At 38.1% G+C, this 26475-nt stretch overlaps 1 protein-coding gene across 1 annotated transcript in view; it reads left to right on the top strand.

Moving 5' to 3' along the window:
• tbl1xr1a (TBL1X/Y related 1a) overlaps positions 1–26475 on the top strand; it is a 180974-nt gene that overhangs the window by 147478 nt on the left and 7021 nt on the right. The window contains exons 6-16 of the mRNA XM_087993572.1: positions 502–721; positions 5694–5826; positions 6094–6235; positions 9057–9120; positions 10180–10277; positions 10396–10456; positions 13567–13688; positions 19410–19484; positions 21807–21934; positions 24081–24246; positions 24571–24672. Coding sequence (XP_087849698.1) covers positions 502–721; positions 5694–5826; positions 6094–6235; positions 9057–9120; positions 10180–10277; positions 10396–10456; positions 13567–13688; positions 19410–19484; positions 21807–21934; positions 24081–24246; positions 24571–24672 — 1311 coding nt within the window. The remainder of the gene's footprint in view (positions 1–501; positions 722–5693; positions 5827–6093; positions 6236–9056; positions 9121–10179; positions 10278–10395; positions 10457–13566; positions 13689–19409; positions 19485–21806; positions 21935–24080; positions 24247–24570; positions 24673–26475) is intronic.

A 26475-nucleotide genomic window follows, 5' to 3' on the forward strand; every position in this document is an offset into this window, starting at 1 on the left:
TAGTGCTTTCTGGTCATAGTTGTTAAGCTGGTTTGGCCTTTTTTTGGGTTGTGATTTCTCTCTGCATAAGTGCCCTTTATGCAGTGTCCAATCAGCTGTGTTTCCTAATTACAATTCTGAATTTGACAAACTTGGTTCACATACACAATAGTTGTATCATAAGGTCTGCTAGTCTGTTGAATTGAAGTTTGCAAACAACTGCATCCAAGAGAGAGGTTTTTTTTATATTGTGGATTTATGTTTTAATATTTTGTACTTAATTTTGACTTCATGCAAGTTATCAGCAATACATTCCATGCTAATAAAATATATATTGCTGCCATATAGAAAAAAAGTCTAAATTGTGAATATGCAGTTTACTTAAAGTTCTCTGGTATATGTTGTTTTGTAATGTAATCTTTTTGTCATGGTATCCGATTCAAGACTATATGGATGAAATATTTTGCTTTAATGTTAAGGAAGTGCAAGATTGTTATCCTGAGTCATCGTTTTTTATTCTAGGATGGCACACTATTTGATGGGCGACCCATTGAGTCCCTTTCTTTAATTGATGCTGTAATGCCTGACGTGGTGCAAACAAGGCAGCAAGCTTATAGAGACAAGTTGCAGCAACAACAAGCAGCAGCAGCCGCTGCTGCAGCTGCAGTCAGTCAACAAGGGGCTGCAAAGAATGGAGAGAATACTGCAAATGGAGAGGAGAATGGAGGACACACAGTGACTAGTAAGTATAAATGAAAACAAAAACATACACTTTAAATGATGCTTTTCCGTGGGATTCTTTGTACCTTTAGGGAAAAATGAACAAATTTAAAACAAGCATTTTAATGCCTGGTTTAGGCACTTGTAAAAAAAAAATTGGACTGTGACAAAACGTAATATGCATCATGTGTGCTACAGTCAGTTTCTACTGATGTCAAATGAGCAGTCCATAAAATTTACTTTCAAGTGGCATATTGCAGATCTTTTTACTTACCATATCAGAGAGCCAGATGGAGCACAGTGGCTCAGTGTTTAGCAGTGATGCCTTTCAGCGATGGGGCCTGGGTTCAATTCTAGCCTCAGGCAACTGTGTCTGTATGGAGTTTGCACATTCTTTTCATGTCTGTGTGGGTTTCCTCCGGGTGCTCCAGTTCCTTCCACAGCCTGAAGATGTGCAGGTTAGGTGGATTGGCCATGGAAATTCAGGATTACAGGGTAGAGAGTAGGTCTGGGTGGGATACTCTTCAGAGAGCCAGTAAGGACTTGATGGGTGGAATGACCTTCTTCTGGACTATGGAGATGCTATATTCTATTCTATTCGATTCGATTCTGTTCTTTGCTCTGTATTAAAACTGTAACCTGCTGCCAGCCATTTCTGGCCCCATTTACCAATTGCCCTTCCTATCATTTCACATTTATCTGATGACCGCACCCCAGCTGGCAATATAGCAGCCGTCCAGCAGGTTATCTCATGATCCACAAATGGATTCTGCTTCTGTGAAAGGTACCCATTGCTTCCTGTGTGAGGTTCCCTTGAAATTCTTACATGCTTTATGCAAATGCAATACACCACCTTGTGTGAACAGCCACAATTTATTTCAGCAAGTACCGGCTTTTCGAGGACCACTTAACACTCTTCACGTTGCTCTCTAAACAAGGGAACCATCCTCCCTTTATACAAGGTTTTACATCACAGTTAGTCACTCCCTCATAGGCACATAACACCCAAAAACAATGTAAAGTGATTAGATTGTTTCTCCAAATAGTGTGTGATTAAGTTATCACATCCTGCCTGCAAGACTGAAAAACACCCCCCACCCGGTACATCCAATTTCTTACACGTCAGCAGAACAAATTAACCCTTTAACATCACATTCCCTCCTTTTATCGTTCCATGATAACCAACTAAATGGGGCTGAAAAAGGCAGTACCAGCTTATTCATAAGAATCTGACAACTAGTATTTAAGCAAGTTATTAACACAAAACATACAATGATTATAACAACAATAATTACCAGTCCATGCAGTAGATTGGTTCCCAGAACCCTCCCATGTGGGAAAAAAGTGTTCACCAGTAGAGTTCTTAAATCCACAGTCCTTAGTGACCTCTCCATCCCCTGCTAGTTGAGTGGAAACAAGCCAGTTATCCAAAATCTCCTTCAGTAAATTCCATCCTGAAAACAAAATCCAGTCTGGCAGGGGTCAGTTCTGTTGTGTGCAGTGGTTAGAGAACCCAAGCCTCTGGAAATGCAGGGATCAGTTTTATTGCTGCAGGGTCGTAGGGTCCTGTGTAATGAAGTGTGCCCCCAAGACAGGGTGATAATTTGTGGGGTTAGGTGTAGCCATCAGTTTGCTTTTGGCCATCTTTATGTTCGCCTTTGCAAATTCTAACTGGAGAGTCTGAGGATTTTTGGGATCAAATTTCATGCCGTTTAATGTATTCTTTGCTGCTTCTGCTCCCACTCTGCTATCAAGTGTAACAAAGCCACTGTTAGCCTGATCAGTGAAACTTTATATCCCTTAAATGGTTGAAAGAGAACATAAGGCTCACGTTGTTTAATATCCATAGGAAGGCCATTGACAAAAAGCCTATGGATCTCCTCTACACCGTTGTTAGCTTCATCAGTTTTCGTGCTCATGACTGGGGGGCTGATTGAAACTGTTGTGACCCCCTCCTCTGGGTAGTCGATGCTGGTGCTGGGAGAGCAGGAGGGGTCGGCAGAATGGGTGCGATACATCCCGGGGTCAATTGTCTATCAGAAGCACTGAGCAAGGTTCCCAGGACTTGGTGCTGAGTGTGCAATGGGTAACATTTCCAAGGGGCTGGGTAAGTGGAGTGGGACATGGATCAAGTTGTGGAGGCAGGCAGTGGTCCGAATGTGTGCTTGACCTGTGAATGAAGAAACTTTAGAGACTGTGTTAGCAGGTGAATGTATCTTTGCATTTCCTCTCTCTTTCAAACCTCCTTGCCAAGCTGGGTATCAGTATGAAGTCAATAAGCATTGGTAACAAAGCATCCCGTATACAAGCGAATGGAGTGATCCAGAGGCCGTTTAATGCAGAGTGCGAGCACCCATGCGTCTTCTGTATTTGTTTTTCTGGGTCAGGACAGCCCCTGTAAATGCTGCACAGTAACAATGTCTGGTATGCCCGTTGTTTTTGAGGCAGGTGATTGATTTAGTGCCTGCCAGTTCAGAGAGGACCCAATAGAATTGCACACTGTTGCCGTGTCTTTGGCAGCTTGATCAGCTCTGGCATCGCCAGTGCTGATGTCTGTATTGTCCATTACATGGACAGCACGTTTGATTATGGCCAATTTCTTGGGGAGGAGGATGGCTTTGAAGAGATTTTGGGCATATAGTGAGTTGTGAATCGATCTCCCTGAGGAGGTCAGAAATCTACATTGTGACCATAGCTGATCATTGGTATCGTTATTTTGAAACATCATTGGTAGACCAGACAGGTCAGGAGGTACCTCCATTTTATTCCCAGTTGATAGTCCAGCTTGGCGAGTCATCCCGGCATAACTGATGCAAAGTACCTCCGACACCTGACTTATCCAATATCTATCCCATTTTTACAATCTCAACTTCCTAACTTATCTATATATACTGGTCCAGTGTCCTCAGTCTCCACACCCACTATAGGGTGGGTCTAAGGCATGGTGATTGAGACAGACACAGTATAGTAGTTATCCTTTATCTATGTACTATGTTCTGCGGCTCACACCCTGCTATTAGAGGACTCTCACCTCCGAATTCAGGGGGACTCCAACCTCTCTAGGACAAACTCATTGGGGTACAAGTGTGTAAGTTATCTCAGAGATTACGTCACTACAGAGTCCTAAGGGATGAGGAGTCGACTGAGTGATAGGTTTAGTGAGAGAGATCACGGTAAATCTTAGTTAGTGGGACCATCTGTCTCATGTTACCATCACGCAGGCGATCACTTAATCCGCCTTGCAACTCCATATATGTTGGACTCTTGTCACCAAATGTTAGGTTCCTTTTTGAGATTCTTGCATGCTTGATACAACTGAAATATGCCAACTTTTGTGTAAAGCTATGATTTATTTCAGCAAATAGCACCTTTTAGTGGATCACTTAACACACTTCGTGATGTTTATGGAGCGTGTCAAGTGAGGCTTTTTGAAAAAGGGAACCATCCTCCCTCATGCACACAACACACAACCCCCTGCCACTCCCCCATAGTCACATAACACCCAAAAACAACATAAAGTGATTAGATTATTTCTCAATACAGTGTGAGATTAGGTTATTCCTTAAAACAGTATATGATTAGGTTATCACATCCTGCCTGCAAGACAGAACAACACCCCTGAGGCATCCAATTTCTTACATGTCAGCAGAACAAATTAATCCTTTAACATCTCACCTGTTCCATTCACAATTCAGCCACAATCCAATTTCTAGGTCCAAGTGTCCTGTACTGTTTTATCTGAAACCTATTGCATGTCATTCTGCTTGCAAGTGAACTGCTTTCTTAGGAATTTAAATAATTTTGCAAAGAAGGAATGCATTATTTGGACTTGTCTCTCGACGCAGTCCTTTCAGTGCTCTGTTACAGCTTCCCGAGAGAGCTCACGCTGTTCAGATCTAATGTTGAAACCAATGGGATTGACATAAGGAAGATATCTAAAGTTTGAGATGATACAGAAGCAAACTGATAATTCAAAAAGTGAAATGTCAAATGACCTCTGCTCCGCCAAAGCTTCTTGATGCAAATATACCCAACTTTTTGATTTGTATTGCTTTCTGATTTCTAGCATTTGCACTGTTGAGTTTTTTGTTTGATGTAAGGTTGTGTTTATTGTATTTCTCACTGATTCATATGGTAAGCAAAAATAAGAAGTAAAAGTTCTTGAATTTCACCTGCCCTTTTTAAGGCAAATTTACTGCAGCGAAAGCAATAAATATGGATGATTTGGAGATGCCGGTGTTGGACTGGGGTTTACAAAGTTAAAAATCACACAACACCAGGTTATAGTCCAACAAGTTTAACTGGAAGCACTAGTTTTCGGAGCGCCACTCCTTTATCAGGTGGTTGTGGAGGACACAATTGTAAGACACAGAATTTATCGCAAAAGTTTACGGTTTACATCGCACTGTAAACTTTTGTTATAAATTCTGTGTCTTACAATTGTGTCCCCCACAATCACCTGATGAAGGAGCAGCATTCAGAAAACTAGTGCTTCCATTTAAACCTGTTGGACTATAACCTGGTGTTGTGTGATTTTTAATAAAATATGGATACTTGCAAACCAAAAAGTAATTGTTTGTGAATAAAATTCTATTGATCAAAACGACTAAATTGCATTTTGTTTTGTAATTTAAATAAACCTGATGTTTCTACATTATGGAGAAATCTGAAAAGGAATGCTTTAAAAGATATTCCATAAATTATAAGTAGTTTATCTCATTGTTTTGTACTGAATAATTGCTTCAAGTTGAGCTGTATTGTCCAGAATTTATTCAGGGTGCTTTTAGCTGTTAGAAATTTCAATCAAGTGCATTTAATTTATATTGCTGGAATGTCCCTATTGATTCACAAACCTAGGCATGATTGAAGTAAAGCATTTCAGAACATCCAATTGATATCTGACCTCTTGGAATGTTTGCATTAATCTTTCAGTCTACTTTTCCATGCTAATTGCTCAAAAGATTTTAATTCTTTCATTTCTTTTATATATATAGATAACCATACAGATATGATGGAAGTTGATGTAGATGTGGATATACCATCCAATAAAGCTATGGTATTGCGTGGACATGAATCAGAGGTTTTCATATGTGCCTGGAATCCAGTCAGTGATCTCTTGGCATCTGGGTAAGTTTTTAAAAAAAATTGATGATTGTTTGTATATTAATGGCTAAGCCATATCAGACTGTTTAATAAAGAATTGTTTGAATATACTCATTTTCAAATCTATCAGATCTGTATAAAATATCAACTTTGTAAGCTCTTTTTGTCAAAATTTGACAAATGTCTTTCATAGCAAATTGTTTTCAAATGCCCCTCATATTTAAGAAAGCATTCTATACCAATTTATAAGTTGCAGCTTAAATGTGATTTTATTTTTAATTTATTCTCCAGATCAGGAGACTCAACAGCACGGATATGGAATCTTAGTGAAAATAGTAGTGGTGGCCCCACTCAGCTCGTACTTAGGCACTGCATAAGGGAAGGAGGGCAAGATGTACCAAGCAACAAAGATGTCACATCTTTAGACTGGAATGTAAGTGATCAATCTATCCAATCTGTACTATGTAAAATTAGTAATGATTTTAACAATTATATTGCAAAGTTAAATTATAAATAGATGCACATGTAATTCGTCAAGGGCTTATGCCCGAAACGTCGATTCTCCTGCTCCTTTGATGCTGCCTGACCTGCTGCGCTTTTCCAGCAATACATTTTTAAATTCTTAACTTCATCGTAAAGATTCCTACTTGCTGGCAAATTGAGACTTTTAGATCAAACATAGAACATTACAGCGCAGTACAGGCCCTTTGGCCCTTGATGTTGCGCCGACCAGTTTATATTCTCCTGTCTGTATTCTAAAATATAAATTTTGGACAGATATCAACTGTGCATTATACACTGATTTTACACTATCTCAATCAACTCCACTGCTGATTTAGATAGACCAATTCATTTTCACAAGCCACTAATAGCAATGAATTTCCCACCCACTCTCTGCTTACCACTTAAAAGTAATGCAAATGCATGCCTGATTTATACAAAATTACCGATTACAAAGATTCGGAAATTGGTGTGCTTCAGATTTTACAAAGAATATTCTTGGCAGCATTTCCTAGCAAATTTGGATTGGGCTTCTTTGACTGTGAAAGCAGTTGGTCCTGTGTATGCAGCACTCTATCTGCATCGGTATGTTTGTGTATTATATCTTTTACACTCCTCTGTTGCTGACACAAAATAATTTTGCATTCAGTTTACTAAACTACATATATATATAAGGTATGTGTGGCACAGCACATGTACAAAATAATCATTGCCTAAGTTATATGCTGAGTCCAGGGTCCTTACACCCTGGGGATAGGTCAGCCACTCCTCAGCTACCTGCCTCAGTTTGTTCGTTGGGGCAATAGCTCTTTAATTAGCATAGGAAGGGACTTCCATTAATTTCTAGGAGGAGATTCCTCCAAGAGCTGCTGGCCAATCAGAGGCTAGCGGCACTGCACAGTCGCATCCGAGGATATTAAAAGAAGTAGGTGCAGTGGATGCACTGGTAATAATCTTTCAGGAATCCTTAGATTCTGGAAAAGTATCAAAGGATTGGAAAACTTCCAATGTAATAACTTTATGAAAAAAGGGGAAGAGATAAAAACGCCAGTAACTATTGGCCAGTTAGCTTAATGTCCCTTATTATATTATAAAAGATGCAATAACAGAGTATTTAGAAAGATATAATGTGATGAAGCAAAGTCAGCATGGCTTCATGAAGGGAAAATCATGTCTCACAGTGTACTAGAATTCTGTGAGGCGATAAAAAGCAGAATAGGTAAGGGAGAAGCAATAAATCCAATATATTTAGATTTATAGAAGGCATTTGATAGGGTAGCACAGATTAGACTACTTAATAAGATAAGAGCCCATGGTGTTGGAGGTGGTATATTAGCGCAAATAGAGGATTGGCTAACTAATAGAAGATAGAGATTTGGGATGGGGGAGGGGTTGTCATTTTGAAGATTAAAATGGCCTGTAACTATTGGGAGTGCCGCAGGGGTCAGTGCTGAGGCAAAAATTGTTTACAAAATGTATTAATGATTTGGATGAAGAAGCTGAATGTACTATAGCTAAATTTAAAATGGGCGGGACGGTAAATGCTGAGGATGATGCAGAAACTCTGTGGAGGGATATAGAAAGGTTATGTGAGTGGGCAAGAACTTGATAGATGGAAAATAATGTGGGAAAATGTGAGGTTATGCACTTCAACACGTAGAATAGAAAAGTTGAATATTATTAAGATGAGACTAGGCAGAAGAAAGCTATAGCAGAGAAGGTTTTGAGAGTCGTAGTGCACAAATCTCAAAAAAAAACTAGCATACAATTTTAACAGGTAACAGGGAAAGCAATTGAAGTATTGATCTTTATTTCAAAGGGAACGGAGCATAAAAATAGCAAAGTTTTGCTAAGTCAATGTCGACACGAGTCAAACTGCAGCTGGAAAACTGTGAACAGTTTTGGGCCCCTTATCGAAGAAAAGATATGCTGCTTTTGGAGGCAGTTCAAAGAAGGATCACTAGGCTAATACCATTGGAGAGGTTGAGTAGGTTGGGCATGTACTCAAAAAAAAAAAGGCAACCTTATTGAAATATACAAGATTCGTAGGAGGCGGGACAGGTTAGATGCTGAAAGGTTGTTTACACTTGTGGGGTAACCTAGGACCAGAGGGTATAATCTCACAATAAGGAGTTCACCCTTTTAAAAGGGGGATGAGGAAGAATTTCTTCAGCCAGAGGGTAGGGAATCTCTGAAATTCTTAACCATCCAGCTTCTAAAGTGCTCTATGGTAAAGTGTGTTCAAGGCTGAGATAGACCAAATTTTAGTCAGTAAGTGAATCAACAGTTTGTGGGGAAAAGGCAGGAAAGTGGAATTGAATACATCAGCAATGTTCTCTCAGATTGGTGGAGCAGACTCGATGGGCTGAATGGCTTACTTTTGTTCCTACATCTTATGCTTTTTTCAGTTTAGCAGTTAATTGAAGTCTGAACTGAACTGTTGTTTAATGTTTATCTCTAAATTGACAGTGACAGTGGTGTTTATTTACCCATGGTGGTCTTCGGAACAATCCCCAAACCTGTGTATCTGATGCCCAAGTAAATGGACTTGTACCCAGGTTCATTGGAAGGTGCTATGGAGCAAAAATTATTGTTTTTATTCTTCCCAATCCAATGATTTTGATCCCAGTGTAACGTTTAGATGCCATTAGTGTTAATAGAATTCATGATTATTATTCACCTCATTGCTGACAATGTAATTTGTTACAAGCTTAATTGGATGTAATTATTAAGATTATTCTCCATTGTCTTAGAGTGAAGGCACACTTCTAGCAACAGGTTCGTATGATGGATTTGCAAGAATATGGACAAAAGATGGTGAGTTTTATTTTTTATTTACTTGTGCCATTTTTATTTAATCCAGTTTCTGCCATTATGCTACATAAAATATAGATGTTTGTTCTTAGAATATCACCCATGAAATGGCCTCTGGGAAGGCAGAAAACGTAGTTAAAGAAAATTTGTTTTGTGTTTCCCTTTTCACATGCCCACTGAGGCAATGCTTAGTCTTGTTGCTTCTTGTAACTTTTCACATGAATTTGCAGGAATATCTGAAACTGTAGGATCAGTCGCACCACCAGTGATATGTTCATACCAGTGGGCTCCATTAACACCCAGAATAATTGCCCAATCAAAAACAAAAGCTGAAATTACTGGAAATAAAAGATCAGGTCTGGCAGCATCTGTGGACAGAAAACGAGAGTTCAATATTTTGGGTCCAGTGATGCATTTTCAGAACTGTTCTGAATTAACTGAAGATGAATTCTGAAAATAAATAGAATGCCCAGCATCTTAAGTGGATATTGACTTTTCAATTTCATTTAAAAACTAAATCTAATGTCATTTCCATTTTTTTTTCCACTATAATGTGGCTTTACTAACATTTCAGTAATATAAATGTATCACTACCAAATATATGCTTTGTAATTATGTTGTAAAGTTCCATGGTTTTAGCTGTTTACCTCCAAAGCAAGATCTGTTGGTGATAGGAAATTGAATTGCTGTGCTTTTAACGAATAATGCGGTTCATCGCAAGACTGTAGATCCAGTAATTACTTTACAATTAATGCCAGATTTCCCTTTAAACTTTGACTATATAAATTGTTTTTTCACTGTAAAAATTGCCAGTACAAATTCAAAGTTTGTGAGAAGATTTGTAGCTCGGGTGTTCGTTGTTGTGGTTCTGTTCGCTGAGCTGGGAATTTGTGTTGCAGACGTTTCGTCCCCTGTCTAGGTGACATCCTCAGTGCTTGGAAGCCTCCTGTGAAGCGCTTCTGTGATGTTTTCTTTGGCAGTTATAGTGCCAGTACAAATCTTGTAACTTGCTTCTCACTATTTTCATTTCTTTTTGTAACATATTCTTTGTCATTCTTTCAGGTAACCTTGCTAGTACCTTGGGTCAGCACAAAGGACCTATATTTGCATTAAAATGGAACAAGAAAGGAAATTTTATCCTTAGTGCAGGAGTGGACAAGGTAAGATTCTGAAATAATTTAATTACTTCAACACAAGTAATGCTTTATTGCTTCAGAATAATGCATTCATTTTTGTAATTGCTTCTTGTGATTAATATATTAATTTTATTCAATGAAGACAACTATTATTTGGGACGCACATACTGGAGAGGCCAAGCAGCAGTTCCCTTTCCACTCTGGTAAGCTTTTAGAGAATTTTAATACTATATCTAAAACAAACTTATTTAAATTTGATTATTTTGATTAGGAATTGTTTTAGCATAGGATATAGCCAAGAGCTATTTGTTTCCTTCCCTATTTGCTGAATTAATTAAGGTTGTCACTTTTGAATGGTATTCTGGGGATTCTCATTAACTTTGGTAGATGGCCTTAATCACAGACAGTGACTTACTGAAAGACTGCTGTTTGCGAGCAGGATTCTGTTGAAATTTATAGGTGGATATCAGCCAAAATTGCACACTATAGGCTCACAATTTTTGCTTGTCTTTCTCTTAAAAACAAAAATTTATAGTACTATATGGATTTCCTTTCACATATTTGCCTCGACATTGCTAATATTATATTTTTTAAAGCATGCTTAAATCAATCCTTTCAGTAGTAGAAAAACAACGTAAAAATTATGTAAATGAAAGAAAGTTCACAAACATGAGCTATTTTTGTTCTTGCATGGAATATGTGTGTTGTTGTCGAGGCCTATGTTTGTTTCCCTGCCTTAATTTCCCTTGATTTGATTGGCATTCTAGACTATTTCAAAGGGCAGTTCAGTCGACCACATTTCTGTGGGTCTGAAATCACATGTAGGCCAAACCAAGTAAGAATGGTATGATTAGTGAGCCAGATGTTTTTTCCCCCTATTTAGGCTGGTCAAAAGAGTCGCCTTCTTACAGTTCGAAATTTATGATGTTTCATGATAGTTTTGAACCCATGTCTCCAGAGCATTAGCCTAGGGCTATGGGTGACTAGTTCACGGACAATGCTGCTGTGTCACCAATTTCTTTTTTAATACAAATGAGAAACTGCATTAATTGGGCAAATGAATTGGACAAAGAGAATGATAATATCAAACAATATTCATAGAACTTCCTACCTGCAATATTATTTACCTATCTTCGAATCATAGAGTAATTCCCAACACTGGAGGAGCCATTCAATCTACTAAGTTAATGTTAGCGCTTTGTAGAGCAGTCCAGTCAATTCCATGCGCCTACTCAACCTTCATTGTTTGGCAAGTTTATTTTTTTGTGTACTCCTCCAATTTGCTTTGAAATCATTAATCATCCCAACTTCTGCCTCCCTTGAGATCGCTCTTTTTGGAAAAAATAATTAGTCATTACTTAGACATACCTTACCCTTTTTCGATCCAGTGTAGTAGAAAGTGAGGACTGCAGATGCTGGAGATCAGAGGGTGCTGGAAAAGCACATCAGGTCAGGCAGCATTCGATGAGCAGGAGGATCGACGTTTTGGCTGTAAGGAAGCCTGATGAAGGGCTTATGCCAGAAACATCGATTCTCCTGCCCCTCGGATGGTGCCTGACCTGCTTTTCTCTTCCAGCACCACATTCTCGACCCTTTTTAAATCCAGGCTGGCTCTCTCTGATCCATTCATATTGTCATCATTTGTTGTGTATCCTTAATTTGCCTCTTCAATTGAAGGCAATTAAAAGCCAGTAACATTGCTTGGATCTGAAGTCAACATGTAATGACAGGAAATTTTGTTTCTTGAATGACATTAGTGAACTAGATAGATGTGTTGTCACAACACTGATGATAGCTGTCATGCTTACCACTCTGAGATGATTTCAAGTTTATTAATTGAAAGTAAATTGCTAAAAAAACTTCAGCAATGAAATAAATTTTTAAAAAATGTCTCAAACTGATATTTTCATCAGCAATAGCTTCAGTATTTATTTTAGTGCCCAGTTTTCAAGTTGCATCCATTTTCATATGAGATTGCACAATGTAAATCCATTTCTTATTTAAAATACAACATTTTACTAAATTTCAAGATTAAGGGAAATTGGTGTAGTATTCCTGTAGCTATGATATATTTGTAATGAAATATTTTTGAATTAGTTGTTCCCCAAAATTGCTATATGCCAAAACTTGCATTGGTCTTCAATGAATTCAAGATGGTGGTCCACTGTAAATCCTTTGAAGGACATTAAAGCATAGACTTAAATAAATATTCTTAGCTGTAACCAGATTAAATCTACCAATCTTAGGTTGATAGACCATTATGAACTGAGAGATATAATGTACTTAATATAAGTACATGCATGTAATCACCAAAATCAGGAGCAGCAGTTTCTGAAAGAACAGTCAGATTTAACATTAAGTGGCTGTGCTTCCCAATGCAGTACAACCTCGATTATCCGAATTTTAGTTGATCCAAACAAGATCTCGAGGTCCCCTTTCTAAACAGCATTAGGCAACTCAGCATTCAGTTATCAGTTAAATGGCATTATGGCATGCATTGCCAGATAACCGAGGCATGTTCGATAACCAGCACTAAAATTACCATTTGTTTATGTCAGATCAGTAATCAGTTAAACAACATTATGGCGTGTATTGCCAGATAACCGACAATCATAAATTACTGCTTATTTACGATCAGATCAGTTATCCGAACAAAATACTCTTCGCCCGTCTCATTCGGATAATTGAGGTTGTACTGTCTACACGTCAATGTCTTAATTTTGGATGCAATTTGACTTTAAAACAAAAATATGATAGTAGAAGTGGCAACTGTATTTTGAATTGTAATCATCACTAAGAATTATTTGGAACCCATCATCTTGTTAGGGAGGTATACCTGTTTGGCCACCAGAGGAAACATTTTCGGATAGGTTTATTGAATTTGAAATTAGATGAAATTTTCTGTCCTTGAATAACTCTGAACTGTTTGAGACCTTTCCAATTTCAGCTTATATCAGAAAGTTACCATTAATGTGTACTTTTATTTCTGTATCTCATTTCCACAATTTCTTAATGTTGTTCTTGTGGGACAATTGAATATTTGACAAAATGGGCAATTGAAGATTGTTAACATTGGAGTTGGCTAAGTACACTGCACCATTTACACTAGCCCTGTAGTTTTATTTGTTCTAAATACTACTTGGAATTATCATGAACATCCATGCTTTTCCATTTCAAATCAAATTTTTTAAAGTAGTACTTTTGAAAACCATTTCAACATTTTGAAATGCAAGAATTTACTTGTATTTGTATTGTAATATGTAATAATTATCAAGAGTTATATATTTTCCTCTTCTTTACTTTGCATTTACAGCTCCAGCACTAGATGTTGACTGGCAAAATAATAACACATTTGCCTCTTGCAGCACAGACATGTGCATCCATGTCTGTAAATTAGGTGCAGACAGGCCCATCAAGACATTCCAGGGACACACGGTAATAACTATCTAGAATTGGACAGCTTTGATTATTGACCTTTTTATTTTCTTCATGTTACAGTGTGTAAATGATGTGGTATTGACCACTTAGACCAGGAGGCTTTAGAGTTCAACTCTGATCCACAAATAAGTAACTGAACTTAGCCCAAGTGACGAAAGGAATGCTGCAGACTAGAGTTGGGGCAGGGGGTTGGATAATAATAATGAGACCCATTCTTATACTTCGCTGTCCAGTGATCTCTTTCGGAAAGCTGTTTGTCTTTGTGTTGAATATAGGATTAGGGCTTGGAAATTATCACAGTTGAAAATTTGCTACTGCTCATTATGTTGGGGCAACTGCCTAATGATGCAGAATACTGAATAATTGCTGAAACTCAAGAAACCACACTGAAAGATCAGTTAGAGCTAATGAAGATAAGAAGTGAATGGGGATTCAGGAAATTGAAACTAATGAGAATTGCGTAACCTCGTGCAAGAATATCATGTCTGCCTTGCAGTATCTTTAATTAAAATCTCAAAATAGGCAAGAGCATGAGACAAACTTAACTTCTCATCTTCACTGAAATTGTCTGCGTCAGTTTTCTTCAGTGATGATGGGTTTGTGATCTGCCAAAGCATTGGGTCCTTAATTTCGTTTGACAATGTTTATGTCTAGAGTCATAGAGCATAGAAATGGACCCTTCAATTCTGCTAATCCAGTTTTGTAGTTTGGGCTATGGTGCAAGTTCTGGGGACTTCCTTATGTAATTTTCAGATATCAGGTTGCCTATTTTGCAGGAAGAAAATAGTGCAAAATGTGCAAACATGCTATTATGCAGAGTTACAGGTCTTTCTTTCCTGAAGGTCCCATCGTCATAGAGTCATACAGCACAGACACAGACCCTTCACTCCAAACTGTTGATGCTGGTCAAGTTTCCCAAGCCAGACTAGCCCTGGTTGACTGTGTTTGGCCTATTTCCCTCTAAATGTACCTGCCCAAATGTCTTCTAAATGTTGTAACTGCACCTGCATCTTCACTGGTAGTTCATTCCACACACAAACCACCCTCTGGTCCCTTTTTGCATCTTTTTCCTCCCACCTTTAAAATATGCCCCCTGGTTTTGAATTCGCCCTTCCAGGTGGTTGAAGTTCGGAAGATGTCTCAGAAACGTAGGTGTTCTGCTGTACGTTTAGATGGTACACATTGCTGTCAGTGTGCATCACTGGGAGAAGGTATGAATGCATACTGTGGTGGATTGGGCACCAGTGAAGCAGATTATTTTGTCCTTTATGCTGTTGAGCTTAAATGTTGTTGGAATTGCACTTGTACAATGAGTAGAGATTATTCCTCATCTTCCTGACTCCTGACCAGCAGGTAGACAACAGACTTTGGGGAGTCACGATGGGAGTTATTTGCTGCAGAATTCAATGATTCTAACCTGCTCTTCTAGACATCATCTTTATATGACTGAGGGTCCAGTTCAGATATTGCAACACCCAGGATAATGTCAATGGGAAACTCAGCAAAGGTGGTGCTAATGAACGTCAAGGAGATGGTTAGGTCCTTTTGTAGGAGATGATCATTGGTCAGGCACTTGTGCAGCAAGAATGTTACTTCCCATTTGTCAGTCCAAACCTGTATGGTCGAGATCTTGCTACATATGAACATGCGTCAGCATCTGAGGAGTTGCAAATAATCCTGAATATTGTGCAATTATAGTAAAACTTACCTGCTTTTGACTTTATACTTGAAGAAAGATTATTGAGGAAGCAACCGAAGATGTTTTGTACCAGGACATCACCCTGAGAAATATTGGCAGTGATGCCCTGTGGCTGAGATGACTGACTTCCAGTGACCAAGGCTGAACTTAAATTGTGCATCAATGAGTAGATTGATGATGTATAAGTGCTATTTGATAGTACATTCAGCAGTATCTTCCATCATTTTACTGATAGCAAAGAATAGACTGATGTGAGGGTAGGGGCTCGATTAGTGTGGTGTCAGGCAGGTTGGTTTGCAACTGAGTTTTGTCCAAATGACATATTTTGTCAATTGCCCATATTGCCAGGTAGGTACCAGTATTGTAATTGCACTGGAACAGATTAGCCATCCTTTTTGATGTCTCTGAGATTTTGAAGATTCAGATACCTCTCCATTATTTCAGCTTCCATTAACAATATGGTTCACTTCAGTTTTAGATTAGATTACTTACAGTGTAGAAACAGGCCCTTCGGCCCAACAAGTCCACACTGATCCACCGAAGCGCAACCCACCCATACCCCTATATTTACCCCTTACCTAACACTACGGGCAATTTAGCATGGCCAATTCACCTGACCTGCACATCTTTGGACTGTGGGAGGAAACCGGAGCACCCGGAGGAAACCACGCAGATACGGGGAGAACGTGGAAACTCCACACAGCCTGAGGCGGGAATTGAACCCGGGTCTCTGGTGCTGTGAGGCAGCAGTGCTAACCACTGTGCCACCGTGCCGCCCACAGTTGCAACTGAGTTTTGTTGCAACTCTTGTGTTTTCTAGAGATAGGGATACACTCTTAATATTTCAGCCAACAACATGCATGTAAAGTACAGTCTAACTGCTGCAATGTGGGGCATGTAATGTCTGGTGCCTTTTGAACAGCTTTATTTAATTCAGAACTAGCAAGAAAGCCAGGGATTGATTTTTGTGCGCCTTGATATGATATATCAGGAATGAGCCAACATTATATTCTTTCATCGACTCTTCCTATTCTTACACTTTGCAGTAGGTTTCCAGATGCCCAAGCCCTGTTGTAATGTCAGCACAGCTTCTTTGCACTGTGACCCCTGTTCCTATCTGGGTCTCCATAATTGCAGTGTGGGAGTAGAATATTGCTATTCTGCAGAAATTAAAGTAGTGCCTGTTACACAAGGCTAGGTCCCATCAAAACAAGGACCACAAGGGACATCCAGATTTCCATTCTTGAGTATCATACAGTGTCTGTCGCAATGTCTGTATTGCTATTGTGTCAAGATGTTACCCAAGATCATGATTCTATCAGTTTTAAAATAGTTATGGAAAAGAAAAAAGGGTAAAAGGATAAGCCTTCCATAAAAGTTCTTAAATGGAGTAAGGCAAATTTTAAAGGTACGAGACAAGGACTTCCAAAAGTTGATTGGAGTAGATGGTTCGCAGGTAAAGGGATGACTGACAAGTGGGAGACTTTCAAAAATGTAATAATGAGAGTTCAGAGATGTTATGTTTCTGTTAGTGAAATATAAACTTGGTAAGATTAGGGAACAATGGAAGAATAAAGATATTGAGGTTCTAGTCAAGAATAAAACAAATTAGATAAAGACAGTTAGGATCAAATGAATCTCTTGAAGAGTATAAACTATATAGGGGCATTTTTAATGGGGAAATCAGAAAGGCCAAGGGAGGATATGAAAGAGTCTTGGCAGATAAGGTTTAGGATAATCCAAAGAGTACAATAAGATATGTTCCCCATAAAGATCAACAAGCTCATCTTTACCTTGAACTTGAGGAGATGGGAGAGATATTAAATGAATGTTTCAAGTCAATCTTTACTGTGGAGAAAGAAATGGAGACGAGAGAACTCTGAAATAAATACTGATGTTTTGAAAACTGTTCACATTACAGAAGGGAAGTGCTGGAGGTCTTAGAAAACATAAAGGTGGATAAATCTCCAGGACCTGATCGTGTATCCCAGGGTGTTCTGGGAAGTTGGGGAAGAAATTCTGGGGCCCCGAACAGAAATATTTGTATTATCTATAACCATGGGTGGACTTGGAGGGTGGCTAATGTTATGCCTTTATTTAAGAAAGGCTGTAAGGAAAAGCTTGGGAACTATCAATCTGAGACATTGGTGGTGGGTAAGTTGTTGGCGGTGATTCTGAAAGACAGGATTTACATACACTTGGAGAGGCAAGAAATGATTAGGGCTAGTCACCATGGTTTTGTGTGAGGGAAGTTTGTCAAACTTGATTTGAGTGTTTTGAGGAAGTAACAAAGAGATTTGTGAGGGCAGTGCAGTAGATGTTATTTACTTGGGCTTTAGCAACACCCTAAGGTTCAGCATGGTAGACTAATTAGTAAAATTAGATCACTTTCAATTCAGGGTTAGCTTGCTAATTGGATACAAAATTGACCTTGCAGTAGCAGACAGAAGGTGGTGGTGGAGGGTTGTTTCTTGTACCGGAGGTCTGTGACCAGCGGTGTTCCGCAGGGATTGGTAATGTGTCTGCTTTTGTAGTTTGTAAAAATGATTTGAATGAGAATATAGGAGGGATGGTTAATAAGTTTGTGGATGACACCAAAATTGGTAGTATAGTGGACAGTGAAGAAGGTTATCAAGATTACTTTGAGATCTTGATCAGTTGGGTCAATGGGCTGAGGAGTGGCAGATGGAGTTTAATTTGGATAAATGCGAGGTATTGCATTTTGGCAAAACAAACAAGGGCAGGACTTATACAGTTAATGGTAGGGCCTAGAGTAGTAGAGATTTAGGTACATAATTCTTTGAAATTCATGTCATATGCAGACAGGGCAATAGTGAAACTGTTTTGCACACTTGCTATCATCACTCTGTCCTTTGTGTAAAAGAGTTGGACCATTATGTTGAGGTTGTACAGGACATTGGTGAGGCCTGTTCTGCAGCACTGTGCATAATTCTGGTCTCCCTGTTCTAGGAAACTGCAGAGGGATCTGAAACGTTTTACCAGGATGTTGCCTGGAATGGAGTTTGAGTTATAAAAATAAGTTGGTTAGACTGGGACCTTTTTCACTGGAGTGTGGGAGGTTGAAGGGTGACTTTATAGAAGTACATAATATCATGGGGGGGGCATAGAATGAGATGAATGACAAGGGCTTTTTCCCTAGAGTGTGGGAGTTCAAAACTAGAGGATATACTTTTAGAGTGAGTAAAGAAAGATTTAAAAGGGACACGAGGGGAAACTTTTTACGCAAAGGTTAGCGTGTGGAGTGAACTGATGGAGGAAGTGGTGAATGCAGTTACAACATTTTAAGGACATTTGGATAAGTATGTGAATAGGAAAGGTTTGGAGGGATATGGGCCAAATGCAGGTAAGTGGGAATAGTTTGGGAATGATTGGTGTGGACTAGGGTCTGTTTCCATGCTGTATGATTCTATGACTCTATAAGAGTACTTGGGTGCCAGCTCACATCAGAATATCATTGCAATCTTATCTGCTAGCACTTGAGTGCCAGGGAGCATGAGGAAGTATCCTGGTTACTGAAGTGTGCATTAGGTTCAGGAGAATCCGAGATGCTGGTTGATGGCACATTCCAATTTGTGAAATGTTCAATAAAACACATTTTACTGTATTTATTAAGTTTCTCAATTTTCAAATCACTCAGTGCTGTAGGTTGACAGAATTATTAGCATGAATCTGTAAATCACTCTTTTCAGTTTAGACGTTTAGACTTCAGTTTTGAATTTTGACTGCAGCTTTGATTGATCTGTTTAATTAGTTAAGACTACTGTCATATATTATCACTTTAGAATGTTGTACATACTTCAGGATTGATGCCGTGCTTTTGTGCTAATGTTGATTAGCACTTGTTGACTATAATTGAATAATCTGTTCCTGGTACTGACAGTACTGTGGTTGAAAACAGATATTCAGCTTGTTTCATTGATGTTAAATTTCAAGAACTTCTGGCTGCAGATATTAAAGGAATGTCTTATTAATTTTTAATGATCGGGATCTATTTTCAGAATGAAGTAAATGCAATCAAGTGGGATCCAACAGGGAATCTACTTGCATCTTGTTCTGATGACATGACCTTGAAGGTAATTAATGTTTCATTTTTTTTGTTGTTGTTGCAGCATTTAATTTGTTGTGAATTAAATATTGTATTAAAAGTTCTGTCACAACTGGAAAAATTGAAGATTTAGTATAGTAATCAAACCACTGCAGGTATCTTTAATGATGGCATATGTCTCGTAGATGTGACAGGGGTGATTGGAGAACTGGTTTTTAAAAAAATGAACAAATGAAATCAAATGTAAAAGGACAAAGCTCAAAATGCTTAAATCAAGTTCCTGAAACATTTAAAATCTTTATTTTTATTTCTGTGTACAGGACATGAGTTCCAGGCATTGATCGTATCAGTCATTATTTCACAAATAATTAAGAATTACGAAAATTTATGGTTGAGACCGTTCCGCCAGTAGTATCTGTATTGCCCAATCTTAGACTATGTAATCTGATCCCACTATTTAGCTCTTGGCCTATAGCCTTTTTAGTAACGGCATTTGAAGTGCATATTCAAGTACTTTGTAGTGTGCATTTCTGCCTCCTCCACTCTTTCAGGTAATGAATTCCAGACTTCCTGTGCCCCTCTAAATCTTCTCAATTTCCCACTGACCATTCTCCCTATTACTATAAATCTATATGTCTTTGTAATTCACTATTCTGCTAAAGAAATAGGACCTATGTGTCCAGCTTTATCTTGATTTTTTGTAATTTCATACATCTTAGAGTTATATGAGCTGGATGTGTTTCTGGTTGGGAAAGCATACATATGAGCAGCAGGAATCCTGTTCTGACCTAGTACCCATATTATAGTGGATATGAATGATGTTAAATTAGACTATTTACACTCGCTTGTTTATTTCCATAACCTTGCTACTTTGTTTCTTTTTCACTTTTGTCCCAATGATTAAATGCATTATGTTAGTTTATTTTCCCAAGTGCATGAAATTATTCTTTTGTTGCTCTTGAGAAGTTAGTGATGAGCTGCCTTCTTCAATTGGTCCTTCTTCTGGTATAGAAACACCCACAGTTCTATTACAAGGATGGAAGTTAGACTTTATACTTGGCTTCCCCCATATTTGTTATTTACCCTTGACTATATCATTGGCAACCATACATTAGCCATCTATTTGCATATTGATATTGCCAGCTCAACCCTTCTTAACCTCTACTGTAGATTCTAAGGTGTTGCTGTTATATGTCTAACAACAGGCTCAGAATGGTTCACAATTTCCTTTAAATCAACGCGAACAAAAACAAAGTTCCTCTTTGAGGTACCATCGCAATACTTTTTCTTTTTGGCTCAGATTCCAGGCTGTTCCCTCAGGCTAAATCAAGTGATCCTGTTTAATCCCAAATTAAAATGTTTTCTCGAAGTGCATTTTTGCAAGGTTAATTCCTTCCACCTTTGAAGCATAGTTTGCTGACACTCTTACCTGGTCAGTGTAATGCCTGTTACTTCATTTCTTAAGCTGTCTCCTGACTCCTTTCACAGATTAAGTAATTCAGAATTCTAGCCTGTTCTTTTCCTAGTATCTTCATTATCCATTTCCTTATTAACCATAATGACTTTCTACGTCCTTAGCAAATCTTTGATTCCTTTTTAAGTTCTTTCATAGTCTTGTTCAACTCTACCTGAGCAATCTTTATTAGCCAAATGTCCCTACAGATACCCTGTGGTTTCCTAATACCAAAATCTGCTTCCTGTGAGCCACGATTAAAAGCAAATCTTTCAGAATCCATACCTTTTCTCCCAGCACTACATTGCCTGGCAACTTACCTCTTTACCTTCAAATATGTCCTAAATCCTCCTTTGAGATCTTATTTTTGGTTATTCCCCTATTTGTGTTTCACTGGATCTTATGTTGGTGCACATTTTTTCAGCCAGTGTTATACAGGTGATTTCCAATTCTTGAAGAGAGCTGTATGCATCAACGTTCCACAATATTTGTATATATTAAAGAATGCTTTCATACCAAATTGTGGGAGCATATATAGACCATGATCATTTGTGAGCTTCAGCTGGCTGTGCATTTGAATAAGTGAGATCATGATAATGCATCCTGGAACTTTCAAAGGTTAATTCAAAGTTGGCAAAGTAAATGCTTTTAGAAATATATTGTGGAAATTTAACTTTAAGGTTCAGCACCTCTTTCAGGTAATGAATGGAAAAATCATACATTAGCTATGGGAAGGATGAGCAGAGTGGCCTTTTTTCTTAGTTAATGTATGTTAAATATTATTTTCCGTAGATCTTCTCTTTTACAATCTTGTCTATTTAATGTACCTGTTAAGATGAGCATAGTGGTGTTGCCAAGTTCATTTCCTTACTTTGGTTTTTATCATGTTTCTCATAGATCTGGAGTATGAAGCAAGATGCATGTGTTCATGATTTACAAGCGCACAACAAGGAAATCTATACTATTAAGTGGAGTCCTACAGGACCTGGTACTAACAATCCAACTGCCAATCTTATGTTAGCAAGGTAAGAAAGAATCTCTCTATATTATTAGAAGACCTGAATCTCTGTATATCTGTTATTCCTTTCAAAAGTATTCTATCTGAGAATATATCATATTGTGACACGGAGAAGAAATTAATTTTCCCAAGTAAGCAAAGAATACAGAATAGTGCAGTACAAGAACAGACCGTTTCAGACTATCAAGCCTGCGCTGACATATGCCTTTCTAAACTAAAAACTGTTTGCAGTCCGTATCCCGCTATTCCCTGCCTTCTCGTGTGACTGTCAAGATGCCTCTTAAATGTTGCTGTTGTATCTGCTTTAAAGTTGCACCTAAAATAGACGACAATATGTAAACCAACTGTGAAATAAGAAATGAGTAACAATCAGAAAGCCAAGCAATCAAATCCTTGAAATTAATTTCTTTTAGTTACCTTTGACTAACCAGGAAATACCACAGAATGCACCAGTCAGATAGTCTCAATTATTTATTGGATTTCTCGATCTGTTCCTGAGGACCTACAGTTCTCAAAATATACCATGACAAACTAGCCAGAAAAATTGTTGACAGCCAGTAGGACAACATTTTAGCTATTACACTGTGACTTGACAAAACTTGCTTCTCACTGAGTTTGGGGGACGGTGACAAAGCACTTTGCTGCTGTGGATGACCAACCACCATCTGTTCACATGAAACTTTACGATAGGAGTTTTCCTCTCCCTCCTCAACCTGTGCCACACCAATTATTAGCTCAGGAACTACAGTTCCAGATAAAAATGTTTCATAAAGGAGGGTGATAGAGGTGAGTAAATATTTTAAAGAAGGATGCATTAAATAAAGTGCTTACATCTCAAGCAAATGCTGCCAATCAGTTGGATATGAGAAAAATAGCAAGCAAACTGGAACTTAAAAGTTTTTAGAGGATAGAACACAAGTAGGTATCAAGCATTACAGTGTGCATTCACTAAGCCTTTAACTTTCATTAACAGTAATGAAACAAAGATGATTTTGTAGAGGCTTTAAAGCATAAAGGATTCTAAAGGAGCTTGACTGTGTAGAAACTCAGAGGCTGGTTCTACTGACGGAAATCTAAAATACTGGAGTCCAGCTTCAAGATACAGTGGCAATTAATTAAGACTGAGGTCAGTTAGGATTAAATGGCTTCACTTTTGAATCTTGGGAACTTGCATCCCATCCCCAGAGATTTGTATGCTCCATTGTTAAATATAGGAATAGTGAGAGTGGGGAGGAAAATAAAGTAAACATTCAGCTACAATTTTATTGAATGGCAGAAAGGCTCGATTAGTCTTATGGTCTACTCCCTTCTCTCTGTTGTGTTCTTAGTTGCAATGTTTCTAATTTGTATTCAATCACAAGCTGTATATTAGTATATTTTCTGTACAGTGGTGGAAGGTGCTCACATGTAGGAGGCTCGGGGAATTATGGGAATTAAAAGCACATGCATGCCAGGCCCCAGACTATCTGCGTGAAAGCTTCTAACTTTTTTAAATGTGACTAAGTAGCGCATAATGAAGGCAGAATGTTGACATTTATCTGTTTGCCTCTTTTTTTTTATATACATAACCAGTTTTAGATCATACACTTAATAGGTTAAATAAACATCAATCAGTGTGTTTCTGGTATGCACTAGGTATTACTGCTGTTTCCTAGCAATCAAAGACTAATATTTAGTGAACTTTGACCACATTACAACTATTGATACTGGCAAAATTGCAACTGGCGTAAAGTCTTAATGTAAAACATGTGGAATTGTTTAAAAACCTAGAATGATTCAGGGTTACAATGAATACACGCTGAGGTCTGGCACTGAGTTTTGCAGCTTAATTTGATGGCTCTTGATTGGCACACAGATCAAAAAGTGTTTCTGGTCTGAATTTCATCAGCTGCTTGTTAAAGTCTGCAATATAGTCATGCATGGGTTGATTTGTGGTGACTCATCCCAAAATAATTATCCCTGTGTGCAATTGAACAATAAATATTTTATTTCTTCTGAAAGTGTCAGACACTTTTAAAAGTAATTTTCTTTCCTTGCATGGCAACAATATTTTACCATTTATGGGACGCTAAAACATATTTTCAATGTTATGGGTGCTGCTGGTGTGACTGTTGAAGAATTGCTCTTAGACTTAAGTGTTTTTTTCCCTACAGTGCTTCATTTGATTCCACTGTACGGTTATGGGATGTGGACCGAGGTATCTGCATCCATACTTTGACCAAACACCAGGAACCTGTATACAGTGTAGCATTCAGCCCAGATGGCAGGTACTTGGCTAGTGGCTCCTTTGACAAATGTGTTCACATCTGGAACACACAGGTAAGTTCTGTCAGCTATTGAAGACTAGTTAAATTCCCTTTTTCTCAGATTTATTCTTTGTTTAGAATTATGGAACATAGAATTGCATTGGAAGGCTGATTATAACATAAAAAGCAATATTACTGTATACATAACTGCCCTTATGTATTTATTATCACAGAGGAAATGGTTGTGTCTGACTTCAATGCAAGTGCATGGTTGAATTGATTCCTGCAAACACATGCAGTGCACCATGTGGAATCTTTGACAGTCACTGCATGTTATTCAAATTTTTGATACACTTGTCTTATTTCTGATAATTGAAATAAAATGGTTTGTTTACAGACAGGTGCTCTTGTCCATAGCTACAGGGGAACAGGAGGCATCTTTGAAGTGTGCTGGAATGCAGCTGGGGATAAAGTGGGTGCAAGTGCATCAGATGGTTCAGTAAGTATTACAATTGATACGCGTCTATATTAGCAGAACTCAAGGTTAACTAAATTAGAATATATATTATAAAATTAATTTAGCCCCATTTTCAAATGCTATTAGACATGTTTCAAAATTAGAAGTAGAGATCGTTTTCCCTATTTTTTTAAGGGTATCAGTTGGCACTAAGATTTTGTACCAATAACTCATTTATTTGTCTTGTAATATATTAAGCATTCCAATATAAATTTTTATTTTCATGTTATAATAGTACTGTGTATGTAAACACATCTCACATTAATTATGGTCTTCTGCCAGTAGTTACATCAGTTTAACATAGCTCCTCAACCTGTATATGGAATGTATATTTTGTTTCCTAATTTGATGTTCATTTAGCCTACACAGTGAAAAATATTATGTAAAATAAGCATAATGAAAAGTAAAGTATTGGAGGGTCTGCTTTCCTTAAAGGTGGATAAATCAGGTAGGCTGATGGATTGTAAGCCAGGTTGTTAAAGGAAGCCAGGTAGGAAATGGCAAATGCTCTGAGGATTGTTTTCCAATTCTTACTGGATACAGGTGAGGATTTGGGGAAAAGGCCAAATAATTATAGAATGGTTATTCTGACGTTGACAAATCATCGGAATAGATAGAGAGATAGGATTAACTATTACTCGCCACAGATTGATCAGGAATAGTCGACGTGGTTATGTTAAAGGAAGATTATATCTCAAATGTTTTGAGGAAGTAACAAGGAGGATTGATGAGGCTAATACAGGATTTTGTCTACGTTGACTTAGTAAGGCATTTGACAAGGTCCCACTGCTAAGAATGGCATGTATAAGAATTTGTTCTAAAATAGACTGTGTAATAAGAAACCAAGGACAGTGGTCAACTGATGTTCTTGCAAATGGAAAGTGGTTTCCAGCAATGTACCAAAGGGCTTAGTTTTTGGTTCTCTTATTGCCTGTGGTAAATCTTAATGATTTAGACTTAAATGTGGGAGGCATAATTGAGAAATTTGTAGACAAATAGAAAATTTGGCTGGGGAGAAGATTGTGAAGAGATTGGCTGTTGACTACACGAAGATGGCAGTGGTTTGGTAGAGTAGACCGAACTATGGCAAATGGATTTCAGTCTGTTCAAGTGCATTTGTAGGAGGACAAACAAACCAAAGAAATACAAATAAACAGAAGGGTATTGAGAGGAATAGAGAAAGTTGAATTGTTGGAGTGCATATCCACAGCTATCTGAAGGTGGTAGATGAGGTAGTAAAAGTGGGTTACAGAATGCTTTTCAACATTGGGTCAGATATTTACAAGAGCAGTGATGTCATTCCAGAATTATTTCAAACAGTCTAAACTATATACAGTTTTGGACACCAAAAATATAATTTCTCTAGAGAGAATACAGAGATTTATGACAACGTTGCCAGAGGTTGAAGATTGTAAGTAAGAGGAAAGATTGGATAGTCTAGCGGTTTCTTCTTCAAGCCAACAAACCTGAGGAATGAATTAATCAAGGTGTGTAAAATAATGAGGGGCTTGCATAGACTAGTCAAGGGAGATCTGTTTCCTTAAGCAGAGAGGTCAGTTACAGGAGTACAGATTTAAGCTGATTGATAGAAGCATTAGAGAGACATGAGGAAAAGTTTTGTTTTATCCAGTGGATCATCGGTGCTGGAATTTGTTGCCCCGTTTAGTGTTTGAGGCAGTAACCTTGAACTCATATTATAAAAGGAAAACCTTCAAGTCTCTGGATTAAGTGATTAGTTTAACTCAGCCAGTGCAGACTGAATGGCTGCTTTCTGTACCATAAATG

This window comes from Chiloscyllium plagiosum, unplaced genomic scaffold, assembly GCF_037043375.1.
Source record: "Chiloscyllium plagiosum isolate Xiang-an unplaced genomic scaffold, Cpla_swu_hap1 HiC_scaffold_13, whole genome shotgun sequence".
Taxonomy (NCBI): domain Eukaryota; kingdom Metazoa; phylum Chordata; class Chondrichthyes; order Orectolobiformes; family Hemiscylliidae; genus Chiloscyllium; species Chiloscyllium plagiosum.